Source organism: Podarcis pityusensis, assembly GCF_964106645.2.
Source record: "Podarcis pityusensis genome assembly, chromosome: 3".
In the NCBI taxonomy this organism is placed as follows: domain Eukaryota; kingdom Metazoa; phylum Chordata; class Lepidosauria; order Squamata; family Lacertidae; genus Podarcis; species Podarcis pityusensis.
Genome location: NC_138026.1, coordinates 21,117,450 through 21,140,211, shown reverse-complemented (window position 1 = coordinate 21,140,211; position 22,762 = coordinate 21,117,450). Strand labels below are relative to the sequence as shown.

At 42.4% G+C, this 22,762-nt stretch overlaps 1 protein-coding gene across 3 annotated transcripts; it reads left to right on the top strand.

The window, feature by feature from the left end:
- The first annotated feature begins 599 nt into the window (after positions 1–599).
- RNASEH2B (ribonuclease H2 subunit B) lies at positions 600–20,317 on the top strand. Of its 3 annotated transcripts, none has more exons than XM_080999311.1 (12): positions 600–623; positions 2,104–2,227; positions 4,382–4,453; positions 7,479–7,586; positions 8,002–8,078; positions 8,714–8,828; positions 9,885–9,949; positions 11,485–11,590; positions 12,778–12,859; positions 14,317–14,359; positions 15,193–15,273; positions 16,736–17,148. In XM_080999311.1, the coding sequence occupies exons 1-12, from the start codon at positions 615–617 to the stop codon at positions 16,841–16,843; spliced, it is 990 nt and encodes a 329-aa protein (XP_080855437.1). In that variant the 5' UTR covers positions 600–614; the 3' UTR covers positions 16,844–17,148. The 3 variants fall into 3 exon arrangements, with proteins under 3 accessions (XP_080855437.1, XP_080855436.1, XP_080855438.1); XM_080999310.1 differs by having other exon boundaries at positions 8,711–8,828; XM_080999312.1 differs by lacking the exons at positions 15,193–15,273; positions 16,736–17,148 and adding an exon at positions 18,634–20,317 and having other exon boundaries at positions 8,711–8,828.
- The last annotated feature ends 2,445 nt before the right edge of the window (positions 20,318–22,762 follow it).

Below are 22,762 nucleotides of genomic sequence, written 5' to 3'. Positions count from 1 at the left end.
GCTGACAACTGACAGTTTACACCTACTCTCACACACATTTCAAAGTATAATATCCTAATAAGTGTAAATAACTGACACTCTAAGTTCCAAAGTTGTAACCACAACTTTTTATGATTTATCCTACCAAACACTGCTGCAAGATCTACAAAGGTTGTATATAGGTCTTAGGCCCTTTACCATATTTCTTAATCAGATGGTTTAACACGTAACATTGGTTTATATATTTAGCTAAGTGTGCATTTATGCTCATTTATTCTATGATTGAGACCTTAAAATTCTTATAACAAGCCCCCATTTGGGGCAATAATTTAACTAAAATTGTTGCCCCACTAAACAACCTGATGTCCACTCTTCCCAAATGTTGGAACGGGATGTGTTTATGTAACCCTGAGGAGACTTGCATGTCAGGTCTCTTAAGGCTATTCACAAGTGTAGCAGTGCACATAGCTGGACATAGGATTCTGTATCATATAAAATAACACCATCTTGTTTTATTCTATTCTTAAAATACTGGTGGCATTCTAACACTTTGAGAGAAGCCTTCTCTCCCTTTTCGCTTTTAAAATGAGGGTCTATGCTTTACATTCAGCAGGAAGGTCCATTTAAAATGAAATATGATCAAGGTAATCATAGACCACACCAAATAATTGTGGGGTGGGGGAATGAAAGCAGAATTTCTTCCATGAAGAAAACACTGTATATTTCCCAGACAATGGGTTAGTATAAAGTATAGTATAAACAGTATAAAGTTTACCTGGCGCCTTCATTATACACCTTTAGGCGCCAGGCAAAAACATTCTTTTTTAACCGTTAAGGCATGGAAAATCCACTTCCGTTGTCCCGCTGACAATTTCCATACTGCAGGTATATAGTTCAATAAAATATTCTCTGCTGAAAGATTTAACTTTTTCTGCACAGTCATATAGTTACACAGTCCAGCACTTTCTCCCAAAGCTTGTTAAGTAAAGAGCACTGTGCAAACATGTGTTTCCGAGAGACATATTTCAGAAAGCCTGAAATGATATGATTTAGCCACAAGAGGGTAGCCGCACAGTGTATTGTCGATTAAATGCTTTGGAAGTAATATTCCGCCAGGTGTCGCTGGCCCAAGCCTGCGCGGGAAATTTTGGATTTCCGCCTAAAGTCAGCAACACAGACTTACAATAGCAATAATGATAGACTGATAACTCCATTGGTTGAAGATGAGATAGTCTGGTTCCTTAGATGCCAGGATCTTAGCTTGCATAGCTCAGTCGGTAGAGCATAAGACTCTCGGGTTCGTGGGTTTGAGCCCCACGTCGGGTGAAAAGGAGGTTCGCCTAGATGACCCTCGTGGTCCCTTCTATGTCTCACACACCCTGACAAAGTTAGCTGCTGCCTGCCCATAGGGAACAATGTGTAAAGTTCCAAATTTTACAAAGTGAAACAGTATAAAGTTCGCCTGGCGCCTTCATTATACACCTTTAGGCGCCAGGCAAAAGCGTTCTTTTTAAACCAGGTCTTTGTTTGATTTGATTTACATTCTATGCCCCTTTAAAATCTGGTTCCTTTTGGGGGGGGAGGTGTTATTGGGTTGTTGTTTTTATTTTGATTATATATATAGTGGTTTTATATTTTGATTTTGTTCTGTGAACCGCCCTGAGACCTCCGGGTATAGGGTGGTATACAAACTTAATCAATCAGTCAATCAATCAATCAATCAATCAATCAATAGCCAGCCTTGTCACTGAAAGATCTCCAAGTTCTCCAAGTGACATACAGAATACTGTATATAAAAATATACACACTGCTGTTGCTCTGCCAAATGACTTGCTTCAATTATCCAAAAGAAGTGACTTCAAAATATAAAAGTAAAGTATTATCAGAAATTTAGAAAATATAACAAAAACAGGGCTTTTTTTTCCCCCTGGGGGAACTCGACCGGCACCTTTAGTGTAACAACTTCATTCCCTAGAAGAAAAAAAGCACCGACCAAAAAACTAATATGTATAAAACTTGTCTTTGCGCGTGGACGCCAAGCGAAGAAGTCTAGCGAGGACATTCCCATGCGACGACCCGCCAGCTGGCCCGCTTGTGCACCTCTTTTAGTTTTTGTATGTCTAGGGTTATAGCGAGGGGAAGGGCCCGCAGCGAGCAGAAGGCAACATGCCGGCTGGGAGGCAGCGGCTCTTGGAAGCCTCCGCGGGGAATGGAGGCAGCGGCGGCCAATGGGTGATCGTTGCGCCAGGTAAAGAACTCCTTGCAAAGAGGCGCGGGGAGAGGGCTGCTGCAGCTGTGAAAGGATGGGCTCTTTTTGGGGGGGTGGAGGTGGAATCTCTTTTCATTTGAATGGATGGATCTTCCCTCCCTTGTCCTGAAGTTATGTTGCCCTCTTGGGGCAACGCGTGTCTGTATGTGCGCGTGTATGTATGTATGTATGTATGTATCCCCCTAAAAGGCATTTCTGGAGGATCTGATCAGTGCCAAAGGAACAGAAAACATCTCGGCGAGAATTTGCAGAAACGAAACTGGAAGTCACTTCCTGGAGCACTTGGTGCTTTTTGAAAAAAAAAACGGGGAGGTGGTGGAGCCTGCTAGCAAGATAATGAAAATATGATCGCTTTTTTAAATGAGTTGTGGCCGATAAAGGCCTCGATCCAAAGAGCTGCTCTGACCAGTTACACGTGTCCAAGGGGGTCTGGACTTGTTTTCCTCAGTTTACTGCTATGGCCCCAGAGGATTTGCTGTTTAGAGCTGGGGGGGGGGGGTGTGTGTATAGAGCATAAATATATATACTGAGGGCATCCCTAAGGTCTTGCTCTAGCATCTCATTGGATCACAGCCATAATCATACCGGTTTGTCATTCTGTGGCAGTCGCAGTCATGAGCGGGAATTCATGGTAAAGCTAGTTCTTTGAACGCAACGTTGGAGACCACTATTAAAATGCTGCAGCATTTGAACTGACTTCTGTGACATGCAGACATTGCAGATTTTTTAAAAAAGCAGGGGGTTTGCCAATATTTGCAATGGGTGGAGAAGATAGGTCAGAGAGGACCTTCTCACAGTTGTGCCCTTCTGTCTGGCACACACATGCACGTGCATGCATGTCAACTTGTGTGTGTGTGTGTGTGTGTGAGTGTGCACAAAGTGTGGGAGGATGAGACACAGGAAGCAAGGGTTTCCTCTTTCTGCCTTCTCCTGTCACTCAAGTTTCCATGTCCTCCTGATCTTCTTCTCAATCTGACCTCTTTCTCCTCCATTTCGTCTGCCTCTGAGATGGGATTCTGACCATCTACACATGGCCTGGTGTAGCCAGGATTTATTTTAGGAGGGGCAGGCTTTATGTTGGGGGGGGGGGCAGAACCAAGCTATCTGCAATGCAATTGGTCAGTTAGTTAAGTATTTTTATTTATTTACTTGATGGGGGGAAGCTGCCCTCCTGGCTACGCCCATGAGTCTTTAACATATCAAACTGCAGGAGTGGGAGCCTGCCAGTTTAGACTGTTATCCCATGTGGCAAAACAAACACTCAAATCCCCACAAGGAAAGATCTAGCACACCAGGGAAAGATGTTGTGGTCCAACATGTTTCCTGTTGGTGTGAAGTTTCTTTTATGTTAGGTGACATTCAAGCCCACGCAGTATTTTACCACATCACAACTCTTATTGCTATGTTTTGTTGCATGTGTAGACTAGGCCTACAACTGTGGGGAATGAGGGCTGCTCCCCTGTCCTGCTTTTTGCCTCTTTTCTCTTCATCTTGGCTGTTGCTGTGCTTTGCACTGCTCTCTCTTTTCTTCTCCTTTATTCTGCTTTGCCTTCCAGCTTCAGAAAGCATGGAGAGAGCAATGGCTCTGCCTAGCTGTGTTTTCAGGTAAAATTAGGATGAGTAGCATGAAATGTTGTGGCAGCTCAGACATACTCTCTCCATTCCTATGAGTGATGATGATGTCAACTTGATGAATCTGACTGCACAGCTTCTAGTTTGCAACCCTGTTTAATAGAAGTCTGTACAATGGTACCTCAGGTTACAGACGCTTCAGGTTACATACGCTTCAGGTTACAAACTCCGCTAACCTAGAAATATTACCTCAGGTTAAGAACTTTGCTTCAGGATGAGAACAGAAATTGTGCTCCAGCGGCGCGGCAGTAGCAGGAGGCCCCATTAGCTAAAGTGGTGCTTCAGGTTAAGAACAGTTTCAGGTTAAGTACGGACCTCCGGAACGAATTAAGTACCACTGTATTCAGAAGATAGGGGCTCACCTGATCTTCTGGGGGCAATTCTTACTCTCCACAGGTAACAAGGGAAGCCTCAACCATATTTACAGTAACAGTAGTTAGATGTGAATATTTTAAAATATATGAAGGGTATATCTCACTTTGGAATTTAACTTTTTTTCAGAATCTGCTACTAATCTGCCAAAGAAGCCAGGCTCTGAGCCTTTATTTACAAAACTGCGTAATCCAAGTACAGGCAAGTCTGAAATTGTAATTCTTCCCTTACCTTCAAATTTGAATTACAGTCGTACCTTGGTTCTGAAACACCTGTGACCTGAATGTTTTGGCTCCCGAACACCACAAACCTGGAAGTGAGTATTCCAGTTTGCGAACGCTTTTTGGAAGCTGAACGTCCAACGCAGCTTCTGCAGCTTCCGATTGAGTGCAGGAAGCTCCTGTAGCCAGTCGGAAGCTGCACCTTGGTTTTTGAATGTTTCGACAGACTTCTGGAACGGATTCTGTTCGAGAACAAAGGTACCACTGTATTTCCTTTGTAGACTGAAGCTTTAAAAGGATGTGTTTAAAAAGAGTAGGGCTTTTTGTCTATTCAGTAAATGTTTTCTGTAAGATTATGTCTGTATGTTTCTGTATGTTGTAAATTGTGTTTTGCTGTAAAATACATGGGTTTGGGGGGCTGAGTTAAGCTGCCAGCTTTTCCTCTGTCCCAGAACTAATAAAACAATGGCTACATCCAAGGGATATTGTTGTTGACATCCGTCTGTCTCGAGAGACAATGGAGTATGCCTCTGGGGGTGAATTCAAACCACTGTGTTAGCAGCACCACAAGCCTGGGCAATGTGTATGGAGATCCCGGGCTGCCCAGATCCATGTCAGATTTCTTTGAAATTAATTCCCAAGGGTCAACAGAACTGGGATATGTTCATCTCACATGATGTCTGTAATAGACTTGGTTCAGACATCATGCCAAACTATAGTTAATACCGGGACACGGGTGGCGCTGTGGGTTAAACCACAAAGCCTAGGGCTTGCCGATCAGAAGGTCGGCAGTTTGAATCCCCGCGATGGGGTGAGCTCCTGTTGCTCGGTCCCTGCTCCTGCCAATCTAGCAGTTTGAAAGCGCGAAGTGCAAGTAGACAAATAGGTACCACTCCGGTGTAAACGGCGTTTCCGTGTGCTGCTCTGGTTTGCCTGAAGTGGCTTAGTCATGCTGGCCACATGACCTGGAAGCTGTATGCCGGCTCCCTCGGCCAATAAAGCGAGATGAGCACCGCAACCCCAGAGTCATCCGCAATGGACCTAATGTTCAGGGGTCCCTTTACCTTTTATAGTTAATACTATGGTTTTGTAAATCTACTTCAGGTCATGATTTTCAGTTTTGCTTTGCTGGCTGACTGCAAACCATGGCTTGCCAGTTTATACACGATGCTTACATTCAGATGGAACACGTTAAGCAAATTTAGCTTGTGTCCTGCCAACCTAGCAGTTCGAAAGCACGTCAAAGTGCAAGCAGATAAATAGGTCTGGCGGGAAGGTAAACGGCGTTTCCATGCGCTGTTCTGGTTCGCCCAGAAGCGGCTTAGTCATGCTGGCCACATGACCCGGAAGCTGTCTGCGGACAAACGCCAGCTCCCTCAGCCTACAGTGGTAACCCGCAAGACGAACGCCTCGCAAGACGGAAAACCCGCTAGACGAAAGGGTTTTCCGTTTTGGAGGCGCTTCGCAAAACGAATTTCCCTATGGGCTTGCTTCGCAAGACGACAGCCCATAGGGAAATCTCCGGGACAGTGGGGAAGCGCAGCGCGTCTTCCCCACTGTCCTCGGACCTCCTCCCCCCGCCCGGCATCTGAACGAAGCTCCGATGCCGGGCGGGGGGGGGAACGCCTCCTCCCCCCGCCCGGCATCGGAACGAAGCTCCGATGCCGGGCGGGGGGGGGAACGCCTCCTCCCCCCGCCCGGCATCGGAACGAAGCTCCGATGCCGGGCGGGGGGGGAACGCCTCCTCCCCCCGCCCGGCATCGGAACGAAGCTCCGATGCCGGGCGGGGGGGGGACGCCTCCTCCCCCCGCCCGGCATCGGAACGAAGCTCCGATGCCGGGTGGGGGGGGACGCCTCCTCCCCCCGCCCGGCATCGGAACGAAGCTCCGATGCCGGGCGGGGGGGGGAACGCCTCCTCCCCCCGCCCGGCATCGGAACGAAGCTCCGATGCCGGGCGGGGGGGGCGGGGACACCTTCTCCCGCCGCCCAGCTTCGGATGGCTTTCCTGAAGACTTGGGGTGGGAGGAGGCTTTACCTTCCCACCGCCAACATTCAGAATGCTGTTCTGAATGTTGGCGGTGGGGAAGAAAAACCCTCCTCCCACGCAAGCCCCGGAACAGAGGGAAAGCGCTGCGCGCCTTCCCCTCTGTTCCCGTACCTGTCCTGAAGGCTTGCGGTGGGGAGAAAAGCCCTTCTCCGCACCGCCAGCCTGGCAAGCGGTTTCCCTAGGAACGCATTAATTGATTTTCAATGCATTCCTATGGGAAACCGTGCTTCGCAAGACGAAAAACTCGCAAGAAGAAAAAACTTGCGGAACCAATTAATTTCGTCTTGCGAGGCACCACTGTATAGAGCGAGATGAGCACCGCAACCCCAGAGTCATCCGCGACTGGACTTAACGGTCAGGGGTACATTTACTTTTATGAGCTTCCTGCTTGTGCACGCAGCTTGAGTCTTCCTTCCCTCTTCCTTTCCTGGAGCAAGGAAACAAACCACAGAGTTGGCTGGCTTGACATTCTGTCCAAACCAGTGTTTGTGTTCCAACTCCCTGCCAAAGCTTATTGCTTCTCTCTACATTTAGCATTACATCCAGATGTGATCCCTGCCAAACGATAGTTAAGCTTCCTAAACCATGGGTTGGCACAGGAGTTGTCAACCATTTTGGACCCATGGGCACATTTGCAAAGCAGGGAAACAATGGTGACCCCCCCCCCACTTCACCCGTTCGTGCACAGCAGCCAATTGTTAGCTACAACATAATGCTTCTTTGCAGACTAAGGGGACTCAGCGGGTACCTGGGAAGGTCTCTGTGGGTGCATGAGTTGGCAATCCCTAGTTTCAGTGTGATGCTTAAACCTTTCTATTTGTCTGAGTTTCTTTTGCACTTAAGGTTTGCATATAGTCCGGCATTCTCCTGAGAGTTTACTTTCTTCTTTTGATTGGGGGTGGCTATTGGCAGCTTCAGAAATCCGAAACCAATATCCGTGTCGTCGTCGTTTTAACAGGACAAGCAGCCCTTTACTTGTTCGGAAGTGATGGCCGACAGGTGTTTGAAGTGAAAGCTTTTCATGAAGAATACCGGTCGTGGTTTATAGGCGAAGCTGTTCAACATGGTGAGCAGTGTCCTCTTTCTCCATTTGCAGCCTGATCTTCAAGCAGCGATTCCTCGTGATTTTAGGCATACACAGATTCCTGAGCTACTGCGGCTTAGTTTATCCTCATTTACATGTAATGACCTGGGCGAAGCTTTATGCTTCAATTGCCCTCAATTCAGATCTGTATAAGAATATACACAGGAACATAGGAAGCTGTCTTACACCAAGTCAGGCCTCTTGGCTCAAAACTGTCTACATGGATTTGCTCCTGGATAAAGAAATAGGTTTGTGCACCCAAAATCAAATATAGCAATATTTTATTTGGGGTATAGAACCTATTTCTTTATTCAGGGGAAGATTGTCTTTATCAAGGGAAATTACTATTAGAATTAATTATCTATTGTCACGATGATGCTTTTTTATATACTTTTAGATGGACGGCTATTATTTGCTACACCAGTGGATCCCTTATTTCTTTTGTTGTTTTACCTTACCAAGGCAGAGAAAGAGGTAGGTAACTAGAAATTTTTAAGGATGACATTATATTGCTTTTCTCCAAAAACAACTGTAAATTAATGCTCTAAAGTAGGTAGGTGTTCAAGTGTAGTCAGTAGACTCCACTACATATTATAATGTGCTGGTTAGGTTGGCATGGCTGTAACTTGAAATTATTAAATCATGTAGAAAACAACTCCTGTAGGGCTTCAAGCCAAACTGGAACATGTATTGCAAGGAAGAAAGATTGGCTATTCCAGAGTTCTGTCCGTAAATCTTGCTAGTGAAAGAGAGAGTTCAAAATCTTGTTGCCTTTTGGTCTGCTAATTCTGTTGGTGCATTTTCACTTGCAGAACTTGCATTTATCCTTCACAACAAAGAGTCACTAGGAGTTTAAAATACTGACTTTTTAAAAAAAAGCTTTATTTAAACACCCTTCATTAAAGAATTCTGTTGCCTTTTTCATCAGTTTGAAATAACTGTTAATGCTTTGCTGTTCTTTAATTTTTTAGCAGCTTTTGGTAGTACCTGTCATCCATCCATCTCTAGCTGAAATTACCTGGCCATAAAAAAAATACATTTCTGGCAAAATATTTTAGAATCACTTTAATCCATTCACCATTTTGATTTATATTCCCTTTTTCCAGCAGGGAAAGTTTCAGCCTTTGGATCAGTTTCTGGTAGACGAAGAGTTCTCTTCCTGTGCAATGTTGCTAAATTGCAAGAACGTTTCGCAATCTGTTCACCACCTAGTAGATGAAAAAGGTACAAGATCTGACAAATAAAATGAACAAGCAGCATTTGATACAGGTTTTACAGTCCTTTGTCAGTTCATGCTGTTATGCCAGTGAAGGTTTGTCACAGTCAGCCTTCCCAGGGCTTCACAAGCCATACATGCAGAAATAACTCCCAGTGAACCGTGTCAAACTATAGAGGGTCTGTATGAGAGAGGCCACTGAACGCAGAGTATCCATACTTTCACGACAGTTTCTGCAATTGTGAGTGCCAGGAATGTAAGCTGAAACTCTGAGTGTGTTCAACATGCCCAAGTTGTAGAGGGAGGGACTGTAGCTTAATTAGTAGTAGAGTACATTTTTTGCATGCACATGGTCTCTGGTTCAGTCCCTGACATCTGTAGGTAAGACTGGAAGAGAGCCCTCTCTGAAACATAGGAGAGCCCTGCCAGTTAATGAGCAAAATAGACCAATGCTTATAAGGTTGTGTGTGTGTGTGTTTCACTGGTAAGCTTTGTGTGTGTGTGTGTGTGTATATATGTATATGTACAGTGCTTTTTTTCTGGGGGTACACAGGGGTACGCATACCCTTAAACATTTTGTGAATCTAACGGGAGAAGAAACAACTTATTTTTTTTTAAAAAAAGCTTCTCTAGCACAGTGAATCATCAGTTCCATTGCTACCTCTGATGACGGCCTCATTTCCTGGCATGGTGTTTCCTGAATCTCAGATGGAAGTGAGCGTTTAATGTGTGAAGTAGGAGTTGGAATCTAGCACAGTGATTGGTTGGTTTCGTTGTATTTACTGTATTTATTTACCCCGATTTGGATTATAAAATGGTGATTTTCTTGAGTCAAAATGAGAGTACCCCTAAACATTTTTTTAACGAAAAAAGCAGTGTGTGTGTGTGTGTGTGTGTGTGTGTGTGTTTATAAATGTGTTCACTGGTAACCTTGTACAGATGCTGAAATAGCATATCTACTGCAATGTCTTATTTCATGTCAGAGCGGTGTATAAATTCAACAAATAAATATATAAATGTCGTGAAAGTACAAACCTAAATACGAGCGACTCTTTTTGTCTCAGAAATAGGTGGCAGAAAATTTTATAAATACAGCGAGGAGAAAGCACTGAAGTGGCTGAAGAAGAAGGTATCTTTATGTTAAAAGAGTTTCTTTTCTATTGTGATGAATTCTGAATATTACATGTTGCCTTGTACAAAAGCAAGGGACTATAGTTAAAACTAAAAAAGTGTAACAGTGCTATAAGGATGCAGCCGATTTCTAAGGACCTCCCTCTTCTTTACCTGTACTATTGATTGCCTTAGTTACACCAGACCGGAAGGAAGCTTCCCAGTAAGTGTCCCAAGTTCCTATGTATTTTCTGGGACGGATTAGATATTGTAGTTGTCAGTAATTTCCCTCAGATTATCCCAAACTCCACCTCCACCTGTCTCTGCTTTGTGACTGGCTAAACCCTTGGGCAGCCATTTTGTGACTGGTGGACTTCCGTAATTTTCAGCCAATTCATGTGGAACCATGGGGGTGCAAACTTTTGAGATCTGCCGATTTAGTTAAGTACCGAAGGCATTGAGATTGTCGTAAAATATAACAATGAAATACAGTGGTACCTCGGGTTACAAACACCTCGGGTTACAAACACTTCGGGTTACAGACTCCGCTAACCCGGAAATAGTACCTCAGGTTAAGAACTTTACCTCAAGATGAGAACAGAAATCGTGCAGCGGCGGCGGGAGACCCCATTAGCTAAAGTGGTACCTCAGGTTAAGAATGGTTTCAGGTTAACAACGGACCTCCGGAACAAATTAAGTTCGTAACCAGAGGTACCACTGTACTGAAATTGCTGCTTGACTGCTGTTTCTGCCTCTGGTGGGTGTGTATTCCTCCTTCCAATTTGTAAAGTACGTACATGTATTCTCATGCTGCACTCGATTCAGCACTTAGAAAATATGACGCCCCTGAACTAAGTTTCACATTTGCTTTGCATTGTTACTTGTCTGAAAATAAAAGGGGGGCATTCAGATGTAATGCAGGACTTTCCCTCTCCTCTCCCCTCTCTCTTCCCATTTTCTGTGAGCAGCATAAGCTGCATTCCACTTACTCATAGACTCATAGTTGGAAAGGATCCAAGGGTCATCTAGTCCAACCCCCTGCAATGAAGGAATCTTAGCTAAAACATCCCTGACAGACAGCCATCCAATCTCTGCTTAAAATCCCCACTTTTTCTGCTGTAGTTATGCTAGCTTAGTTGTGATCGCTCTACAAATGGAATACCTCAGTAGCCTTTGCTGGCTGCAGTAGGGAAAAAGTTTGGTTAAGAAAACTTTTAAAAAGTGTATCAATAATTTGCTAAGTTTGTAGCTATTTTAACAGTAAATTGTATGTCGTAAATGCAGTCCTCTGTGATTTTCTCCTGAGCAGTTACATTTTACACGAACGGAAATGTCTCAGGAGTGCCACTTTTTTCTTGCACAATTCTCATTCATCCCACCAAAAGGGGGTTTATTTGGGCAACCGTAGAAGATTGTAACCCATGTCAGTGTGGTAGCAGCTACAAACGTGTGCTAGATTTCAGTTCGTAGGTTCAGGGTTTGGCTTTGGTGGTACATTGCATGTACGTACAACGGCAGCGATGATAAGCCCTTCTGTTTTGTGGCTTTTGTCAGGTCGACCAGACTGTCAAAGTGTTAAAAGACAATGACATACCTGTGGGTGGAAAGGTGCAGTCTGCTACATTTATCAGCGGCAAACGGAACACGGATACCACTGAAGGTGAGGGGATTTAGGTCCCAAGTGAAATATAAATTTATGCTGGTAAGATTTGTACAGTACTTAATTTGTTTGCACATATGATTTTCTCTTGCAGTACAGTGGTACCTCGGGTTACATACGCTTCAGGTTACAAACGCTTCAGGTTACAGACTCCGCTAACCCAGAAATAGTACCTCGGGTTAAGAACTTTGCTTCAGTATGAGAACAGAAACCGTGCTCCAGCGGTGCGGCAAGAGCAGGAGGCCCCATTAGCTAAAGTGGTGCTTCAGGTTAAGAACAGTTTCAGGTTAAGAACGGACCTCCGGAATCAATTAAGTACTTAACCCGAGGTACCACTGTATTTACATTTTCCTTACTGTAACAACTCCCATATGACATCAGCTTGTGTGTTGCACTTTCCCCTCCTTCACTTAGTTGCTTTTCCAGGCATTCTTTTCAGTTTCTCTTAATTTTTGTGTGTGTGTGGTGTTTTTATAGTTACCAGGCCACTGCTGCTAAACACTTATCAGGCCACAATGCACCCATCTCCCTCCCCAAAACTAGTTGATGTTCCCAGCACTGCTATCCTTTTGAGGCAAAACAGATAATAGTTGCTACATAACTTTATAGCCAGTTTTATGCCTTCAGTAGTATTCAGTTGGGAAGAGAAGAGAAGGTCAGATAGGGAGAAATAACCCATCTGGTTGCCTGGGCTTATGAAACCAATAGGGAACATTTGCATGGCCATCTGTGTGGTTTTCCATCCCTTTCCAATTTTATTTTTTCCCAAGACACAACCAATAAGAAGCTGACAACCACTGCTGCATTTTAATTATGAGTGACATTCGGGACATAAGTACTGCTGGCATGCTGCAAGCTGTCTATAGCATTCAGTGTCTGCTCTTTGCAAGTATTGATTCTGTTTAGGGTAGGTGTGAGAAGCCTTTGGCCCTCCCAACTGTTACTGGACTGCAACTCCCGCCAGCCCTAACCATTGGCCATGCTTGCTGAGGGTCAGCGGTTCCCCACATCTGGTTTAGGCCAAAGGGTGTGTGAGATGCACTGATGGGAACACCACGGAACTAAAGGTGCTGATCACTCATCACAGATAGAAGTGGTAAACTTGGGGCAGTGTTAATTTGGAGACTGAACATTCTAAAGGAGAGATGTTTTAATAATATATAGCATTTATTTTGTTTTTCTTTCAGAGGACTATATTCGCTATGCTCATGGTTTAATAACTGAATATATTTCTGAAGAGCTGAGTACTGCACTAGCTCAGTATTTGAGGTGAGTGTTCATGCTTTATGTTGTAAGGGATAACTTTGATGACAATGACTGATTCCCCCCCGCCCCATGCTTTAGCTCTTTATATACAGTGGTACCTCGGGCTACATACGCTTCAGGTTACATACGCTTCAGGTTACAGACTCCGCTAACCCAGAAATAGTGCTTCAGGTTAAGAACTTTGCTTCAGGATGAGAACAGAAATTGTGCTCCGGCAGCGCGGCGGCAGCAAGAGGCCCCATTAGCTAAAGTGGTGCTTCAGGTTAAGAACAGTTTCAGGTTAAGAATGGACCTCCGGAACGAATTAAGTACTTAACCCGAGGTACCACTGTATTAGGTGGAAAGGATTCATCTGTGTCTGTAATTTTCAGCCAGTTAATTTGGAACTCGGGGGCGCAAACTTTGAGAATCGCTGATTTAGTTAAGTACAGAAGGCATTGAGACTGTCATAAAATATTATAATGAAATACTGAAATTGCTGCTTTACTTACTGCTGTTTCTGCCTTTGCTGGGTGTGTTTTTCTCTTTCCAATTTGCAAAGTACGTACACGTGCAGTTGATTCAGCACTTAGAAAAGATGACGCCCATGACTAAGTTTCACATTTGCTTTGCATACAGTGGTACCTCTGGATACAAACGGGATCCATTCCGGAACCCCATTCACATCTAGAAGCAAACGTAACTAGTGATGGCACGTCTGCGCACGTGCGCATCGCTTTTCGCCGCTTCTGCGCATGCGCGTGATGTCATTTTGAGCGTCTGCGCATGCGCAAGTGGCGAAACCCGGAAGTAACGTGCTCTGTTATTTCCGGGTTGCCGCGGAGCGGAACTTGAACGTTTTTTGTACACATTACATTTTCTCCTAATGCTACTTTTATGTTTTTTAGTCTTCCTGCCCACTGCTTACATCATTTGATTATTAGGTTGCATCTGAATTAATATTTGTTGTCATTTGGCTTTGGCATTTTTGTTTCAGAACTGACACACAGGGAATACAACTTTGAAATAAAAGTAGAATTCTTTTTTTGTGTGTGTGGTGCATGGCTGTTCTAGCCCAGAAGTTTTTATTAAAGTTTTCACAATGCAATCAAATTATATCTAGAACAAATGAAGTCAGAGAGAGAGAGAGAGAGAGAGAGCAAAAGCCAAGAGAGGAAGGCAAAAGAAGAAAGAAAGGAGAGGATTGAAGATTAGGGTAAAACTCGAATGCAGGGCTATATATATATTCCAGTTTTACCCTAATCTTCAATCCACATACAAAAACTGAGTATCCCCAGCTCCCACCTGGAAAGTTTCCCCCTTTCCCCAGGCTCCCACCCTGATAAAAACTCACTCTTGCTTGTCTCCCACACAAATACTTCAAAATAAATAGATGAGTTACTTACTGATAAAATATTCTAGCTTGATAGTTCTAAAATTTGATTACCTTAACCTCTTTTCTTTTTTGTTTTGCTTTCCAGGCTCCCACAGATTGCAAGTCCTCCAGCGGAGCCAGCATCCAAGGTAATGAAAATTGAGGTACTGCTGGATACGTATCGTTTTCATGCAGTTATGCCCTGCGTTCCTTCCATCACGGAACTTGAGGGCAGTTTGCATGGGGTTTTCAGGCAGATCCCTGTTCAGGCATTGGCCAGACTCAGGTGAGCTTTGCCTCAGCGAGGTGGGTGCATTGTGAGCCTTCAGACCATGGTCTGGAACCCTGGAGATGGTGAAAAAGAAATGCTGTACCAAAGAAATCCTTAGAGGAGAGGAAGTCAAGTCCTGAAATACTTCTTTTCCCATTGATAACAAACTCCCCACCCCCATTGATAACTGGGCTTTTTTAAAGCATGGAGCTAAAAGCATGAAACAGTGTCACAGTGTTCGGCAAGATGTAAGAAGAATGTGCAATTATTTTTAATCACCAATCAAATGAGGAAGACCTTTCAAACTGTCTGGTACATAGAGTATATGTTGGCAATGAAGTGCTACAATTATGCCTATGGTTTTCAAAGCAGGAGTTATACGGATGCATACATGATAAGAAAATACACTTGTGTCTTTTGTATTAATGTCCTTGGCCTCTCACTTCCCCAGGTCCATACTACTTCCACTTTTCAGATCTCTGCTTCCTCTTCTTCCTTTATCCAACCATTCTCACTCAGCATTTTTCCCACCTCTGCTTGCATGTTCTGCAATCGGCTTTCCCACTTAATCTAGAGGACAGGCGATACTGCTTTGGATAACTTTATCACCATTGCTCACATTAAGCCTGAACGTTTTTTGTTTACGCTGAAGATCGGTGTATGCAATACACTGTGATTTTTATGGAGCAAATCCTCACTCTAACATTGCAGAAAAGGAAATTATCAGATGCCCCCGTGGAAGCAGAAGAAGATTACACCAAGTTTAATACTAGTGATCTGAAAAGCAAAAGGGTGAGTTGTATATTGCTTTTCCGACTAGCTTTTTGACTAGCAGCCTCATTTTCTTGTAGGATGCTACTTTACTCAGGAGAAAGTAGAATACATATTCTAAGCATGTACAGTACATTCTATCCAGTGCTATTTTTCCAGAAAAAGGGGTGCCAGAACTCACCATGAACACCTCCCTCATTCTCTTAGAATGGCAATGGCATCCACCTGAGAGGTGCCAGAATTGAGTTCCAGGAAGTTCTGGCTGGAAAAACCTCCTAATTCTATATGTGAGGAAAAAAACCCATTAAGTTTTAGAATAGTATATTCTAACTAGTTCAAGAAATGGTGAAAATATTGGTGGCGGGAATTTAAAAGGCTTTCATGGCTATCTAGGACTAAAGAACTAGTAAAGCTTTTAATAAATCTGCTACAACTGTATCCTGGAATGTTGAATCCATTCCCTGAGTTCCTCCACCCACAGTGGGCCACTTTAAGCAAGGGGTGTGAGAGAGAGGCTCCGCCCACCTGCCAGTCACCTGACATCACTATGACATCAGGTGACCCATTTTTCCTTCATAGCACAGCTTGAGGCCAAGCCTTGCTATAAAGGAAAAACAAAGTCCTGCTTTCAGCAGGGGTCAGTTGCCCCAATGGAGTTCCCATTAGGGGAGGCCATAGCACTACTGATTCCATTGATGGTGACAGCAAGCCTCCCTAGTTAAGGAACAATTTTCTAACATATTCACCCCGAACAGTTAGGATGTTTGTGACATCAAGGCTTAGGGCTGGAGTGTAGCTTACAGGTGACACTCTTAGCTTAGTAAAAAGGAACTCAAGAATCACACACAGTACAAAATTTTGGAGCAGGCATTGTACAGTATTTAAGATGTGGAAAGAGTTGAGTAGTCTGCATAATTCAGTTCAGTTTACTCATAAAAGATGTTGGATAACCTGAGAAACACAGAGTTTCAAAGTGAGGAATTTCAAGCAGCAACAGTAGTCTAATTTTACTTCTTCATTTAACCTTTTTAAAAAAATATACAATCCTTTATCACAAGATCTCAGGGCGGTTCACTGCATGTGTGGATGTGTATTAAAGATGTGTATATTAATACTTGTTTTTACTGTAGCATTTCCGGGATAAAAAACCATGCATTTAACTTCAATGTATTCCCACCATGATCAGGATTCTGGTGTCTGATGATTTCATTAATGTTTGTGCCGTCTAACTGATGAAACATCCCACCTATCTAAATGTGAAGAAATGTTGTCCGGATCAGGCCAAATGTCAACTTTTTATATTAGCCAGATCTGCAAACCATGTGATTACATTTATCAAATTATCCCCCAGATAAAATATTTAGGCACGTAGTGTGAAGGGATATACAATAGCTAAAGGATATGTGTGGTTTCTGCTTGATAGGCATGACGTTGCGTGGAAACTTTACTTTAGTCTAACTTTTTCCTCTGTTCTTATTTCCAGGCAAACAGTAAGATGTCAGCTGCTCAAAAGGCCCTGGCAAAAGTTGACAAGAGTGGCATGAAAACAATGTCTTCTTTCTTTAGTTCAAAAACTAAAACAACAAAATGAGACTTTTGATACAGTAATTATTTTTGTATAGGCCAGCTTCTTTTTCACTTCTTCCCTTCCCTCCCCCCCCCCCCCAAGTTTTCAGATATCCCTTTACTTAAAGTTAGGGCTCAAAAATAGAAACAGTACTGTGAAAGTTAATATTGTGTAAAACAAAGTCAGGATAGCCTGTTGTAGTTCCCACTGGGAAAGCTAATTTTGGTAATTTATCATATCAGCCAATATGCTTGTTTATTTAGCACTGTTAAGCTGCAAGGTGTACATTGCAATGTAATGAGGTAAAATAAATTCATTTCTGAAACAGATATTTCTTGTTTCTTGTCTTTTTAATGGATGGGGATTAGGGAAATGCCAAATGTTTCCTCCTTTTTAAAAAAAACCTGAACTGGGTTTTCCCTCCCAAATGGTTTTTGTTGAATTTCAAAATATTAACAAATACAAAGTGCGGGGGAAATAAGTTTCTAATGCATACAAAAACTAAAGAAAATAAGTGTCATTAGGATATAAGAGCACATTTTTTAAAATCACTTTTCAGTTTTAAGAATTAATGATATACTAATACTAGACAAATTCTAATACACTTTGCCATTAACATGGCAGCATTTTGCTTATTACATTAGTGAGCTGGATTTTTTGTTAGCTGTTATGCTTCAGTGTATGGTTAATCTCAGTTTCTCAAGAAAAGTGATGTGATACATGATTAAACATGTTTTCTCCATGTTGTGAGTGATCCTTGCTTCAAGAATATCAGTGATTCTTTCTGTGCAATAAGGATAATTTTAAGGGACATCGTTTTAGAGAGTCTGCTGATTTAAACATAAAAGTTTATTAAAGAGAGTTGGACACTTATTGGAAGAAAGTCCACAAGTTACACAAGCTGAGGTTGGAGACATCTCCTAATTAGCTAGAATGGAAAAGTAGCTCTCAGCAAGACTACAAGTTGGCCAAATAATTTTCCATATAGTGACAGTGGATCACATGTTGCTGTTCTGGTAAAACAGCTTGTGCACCCGAACTTTCCTCTCCCCTGTAGCTCCTCCCGCCATCAGTGCATCTTCAAAATCTGTCCCAGCGGGTTAGAGGACCCTCCAGAACAGTTTTTTTCCTGCCAATCTAAAACGGCACACATTTTGTGTGGGAGAAAATTTATCAGGAAAGATGGGTGTGGGTGTGTACACACTCACACACCGTATTTTTCTGTGTATAAGACTAGGTTTCCCCCCTTAAAAATAATGTCAAAAATTAGGGGGCGCCTTATACATGCCGCCATCTTGCCCAATTTTCTTAAATCTGAGTCCCCCAAAATAGGCGGTGTCTTATACATGGGGGCGTCCTATAGACGGAAAAGTACGGTGTGTGTGTGTGTTAAAACAGAAGCCAGTAACAATGTTGTTAAACTGACTCTGTTCATTCAAACAGAGGAACACCGATACAGTCGTCATGAATCCATTTTCAGCAGAGCCCCTCGTTTACTAAAAGGTGGCATTTTTGTGGGGGGGGGTGTTTTAGGTTATTTTTAAAAATTGCGCCAAATGTACCAAAATACTTATGGGAAAAGAGAGCAGTTTGCTGTTTGAAACTGACTTAGAAATACAATGTTATAAAAAAATGTAAAATGGTGCCTAAAAGCAATAAAATCCAATAGCAATAAAAGAAAATAAAACAGTAAAAAGTATTTTAAAAAATATTGTTAAACTGACTGAACTGTCAAAATCAAAGTGTTACAAATACATTCATTGACAAATCATCTGGGTAATAATATTTATAGATGTGCTTTTTTCTTTCACTAGATGTCTGCTCGTCACCAGAGGAAGAGATGAAGGGAATGAAAGGAAATGTGGATGCCTTGTTTTAATGTGGAACATTCTTAAAGCCATTTTAAAGAAATGCAAATTGTATTGTTAGAGACTGTTATCCAGGTGAGATTCGCTGGTAGAGCTGGAATTTGATGAGGTCGATTTCCCTTCTGGTATGTGGTTGGGATCTCTTGCTTGAAGTTCTAGATTTTGATATAGTACAATTATTCCTTGTCCTTTGAGCATTTCTGGCTTGGTGTACCTTGTCCGCTTACTGCTGTCTGCTTTCAGCAAATGTATTGAGGGGCTTGTCCACATGTGAGCATTATTTATCTGTTAATCCACTTTTCCTCATCCAAATTAACTTGGAGTATTCCACACTTGTGCATACTTTAATTTGTTTCTGAGGAGAAACCACAGTCTTTCGCATTCATACTGGTAGGAGTTTCCTTTTCTTTTTGAACCTGTCTTCTCATTTGTTATTATGCCAATTAAGTAACAACAGGGAATGCGCACAGATAGCTGTGCACCTTGGGTTTTTTATTTATTTGAAAAATCTGCATAAGAAGTGTGCAGTAGGCATAGCCAGGCAATTGTAAATTTGCTTGTGCAGTTTTCTGGCTTCAGCAAATCTGATGGTTCAGAATTATAAACACACAAAGGGGAAGAGGCTAATGCTAGTGCCATTTCCTTGTGCAGTTTTCTGGTTTTGTGCAAATGGGAGGGATCAAAAGGAAAAAATATCCTCCCTTCAGGAACGTACCAGAAACAGTTACAAAAAAAGAAATGAAAAGACTGAGGAAGCAGTGGGATGGAAGGGGGTTAGCAGAAAGTGACAATTGATCCATCCACCCCAAACTACCAAAACAAATTATTTGTGACCCTGAATGGAGCGGTTTAGAGTCCAATTTCCAGCAATTTACCAATCAAGATTTGTATTATTTGAGGGTAACGTTCTGGTACTACACAAATTACGCGTGAACGCAAACCTACAGCAAACTCTGGCATGGGCAAGCTCTAGATAATACTGTTTAATCTTATTAAGGGCTTATATAGGTAATTTATTTTCCTTTCTGAAAAAGCGCAACATCTAACCCTTGTGCCTATGGGATGAAAGGTAACTGAAGGACCACTTGCTCCCAAATAAACTTGCCTGTATGTTTCTGCCTTCAAAATGGAGGCAGATGACAAGAGACAGTGCCTTTTCTGTGGTGGTTCCCTGGTTGGGGAAAACTCAGAGATACTTGGCTTGTGCCTGCTTCACTAACTTCCTGAACTTTGAAAGGTTGATATATTATTACTGTTTCTTGCACTACTTGTACTACTGTTCTGATGGCTGGGTGTGTGCTTTTCTTCTTCTTTATTTTTAGCAATTTAATGTTAATAATGTGGGTGTTTTTTACTTTTTTATTGGGTTTCTGCCATGTAAACTTCTGTTGAAAGTTGATATGTCAATTTTAAAAAGTTGTTTAATGAACCGGGGACTATGCAAAGAACTCTTTACCCTGGATTATTCCCTTCACAATAAAGATGCACTTTTCCCCACACATGATTCCTATCTTCCCTTAAGGCAGGTGTTTTGTTGTGGCGATACTGCACTTTCCTCAAACTCAAATCGCATTATTATTTGTTTGAGGAAAATGGAATTTTTAGAAGCTGTGTGCTGTTCCTCTACCCGGTGTACCTTATTTAGAAGAAAGTACAAACCGTAAAACTTCCTATTCTCCTCCACCAAGTCATCTTGTTTAAATGTATGTCTGGTTAATTTTTCTTCAGTTTTTTGGAAGCTATGTCCTGGCTCTGTTTGATAGGACACCTCTATCATCCTAGGCACGTTTATACAGAATTATGTCTTGTGTTCAAGAGGGTTTACTCCTTAGAATGGATTTCAGGCCTAGTATTCTTGGGATATCAGGCACCAAAAAGTGTCTTGTGCAAATTAAAGTCAAAATGTAAGTGAGATGTGCTTTGACAGACCATGGAGAGAATTGCACAGCACATCTTTCCAGTTACAGAGTGGCGTTTGTGTCGTGCAATTCTACTCAATATTGATCCAGAGCAGATTCCAATGTATAATTAGCAGAGTAAAAATTAAAACACATGGCAGGATTCCCCCCAAAATAGACCAGAGACAATTATATTTCATCCAGCAGAGCTTTACGGCTACTGAAGGCAAATGAGCATAATGGTCACAAATCCAATACATTCAGGATTGACACTGTCTGTAAGAAATCCAGTTGCAGCAGACCTAACTTAAAGTTACAATAACTTATAATGAATCTAGACCTTACCACTAAGGATACTATGTACAGAACACCACACCAGAAGGAAAAGAGATAGAAATCGAAGGAGTACAGCTCCTCCTGAAATTTACCTCAGGAAATGGGAAACACCACAGCTTACCCACCTGCCTAACACCCCAGGAACACCTGGCGCAGTCATGGCATTAAATAAACTGTCAATTGCTGACAGTTCGCTCTAAGAACTCGATAAGCTACGTGTCTCATCGTTCGTCGAGCACCAGCAGAAGTGGTAAATCTTATTTCAGAAAGTGCCAGGAGCTGGTAATTGGGTCCATGCTGATTCTAAACAAGGGCTTTTGGGAAGGAAAGGTTTTGGGCATACTGAATCACAAGAAAGGTGGGAGAGAGATTTTTAGTCTCTAGTGCCACCTGAAAGGCGAGCTAGCGCACTGCCTGTTGCCCTTTGCTGATTATTAATGGCAGGTTCCCTAAGGAAGCCTGAAGAGAAAGTTGTCCATGTGGCATTAAGCCCTTTGTAGTCCCCAAATCGCTGATCAGGAAAAGACTTGCCATCTGCAATTAACGGGGACTTGCTAATGTTTTGACTCTTGAGATGTATGTTTTTAGGACCTGCCTTATTTTTGTAAAATGTTAACTCATTTTTAAACTGCTTTTAATATTGTATAATAATAATTTTAACATTAATTTTGTGCTTTAATTGCTGTAACCTGCCATGAGACCTTAGGGTGAAGGGCAGATAACAAATTGTAATAATTGTAATAATAATTGCAGTAAACAACAACAACAATTTAAGGGAAAGACTCAGACAGAGGTTTTGTTGTGAATAAAAAAGTAGGGGTGTGGGGTTTTTTTTGCTTTATAATTTAATTCCATTGTGTCAGATGTGATTATTCATATAAATAAATCTGAGATAATTCATCTTGAATTGTGAGAATGGTGATTAAAGCTAAGCCCTGTTTCTGATGGACATTTTATTGTCTATTGTTCTTTGTTGGTCACTAGTTACCCAAAGGTCTCCAAGCGACTTAGAACACCTTTTAAAACAATCATAAATATACCATTAAAGAATATATAAGACCTGTATGATTCATCAATTATGTATTTCTGCACATACAGACAAACAGCCCCCTTCCCCGATCACATAGCTTTGCATAGAAAGGAGAACTGTGCTTCTTGTGGCTTCTCTCATCCTATCCAATGTGGCCAAACATTACAAGAAGGAAAGAAGTTTCAAATGAAATGAAGCCTTTCATGCTTGGCCTGTAAGGAGTGCAAACTCTTTAAGAGAAGGATGAAGTAGACCATTTGTTCTCAGCAAAACATTCCCTGCCCTTCCTTTGCCGTTTCTTTAATTCATCACACACGGTTACGTTCCAAGCTGTGGTATAGGTAACAGGCAGAAGTTCTCTCCTCCCCCCCCCCCCCCCGATTGAGTTTTCATTCCTCATATGACCATTTTTCTAAAACAGGATGCAAAGTGCTGAGGGAGCCGCACTCTCTGACAGATTAGGAAGTGAGACTTCTTTTTTCTGCTGTGAATCCTCTCCATGGGGAGCATCACTTTCAGCCCCTAACAGGTAACCAGGGAGAAGGAAACAAAAGGTGCGAGAAAAACAATCAGGAATATTCTGATTTAGAGCCAATTTGTTAGCCATCCTAGAGGTAGCCCCATTATTGTCTGCTGCCACACGGGAGTACAGTAATTCACATGGGTAATGATAGTTCACGCAATATTCCCCCCCCCCCCCTCCAATTCAGTTCAACTCTCATTTTTGAAAGGGAATGTGTATGTTTCTGCATCTAGGTAATCAAAGCGACAGCAGTTCCAAGAGGCAGGGGAAATCAGCAAAAATCCCCCC

Coding starts and splice junctions, on each gene's coding strand:
- RNASEH2B (XM_080999310.1), top strand. Junction 7,587..8,001: donor AGGCGAAGCTGTTCAACATG/GTGAGCAGTGTC, acceptor ATATACTTTTAG/ATGGACGGCTATTATTTGCT. Junction 15,274..16,735: donor GTGATCTGAAAAGCAAAAGG/GTGAGTTGTATA, acceptor TCTTATTTCCAG/GCAAACAGTAAGATGTCAGC.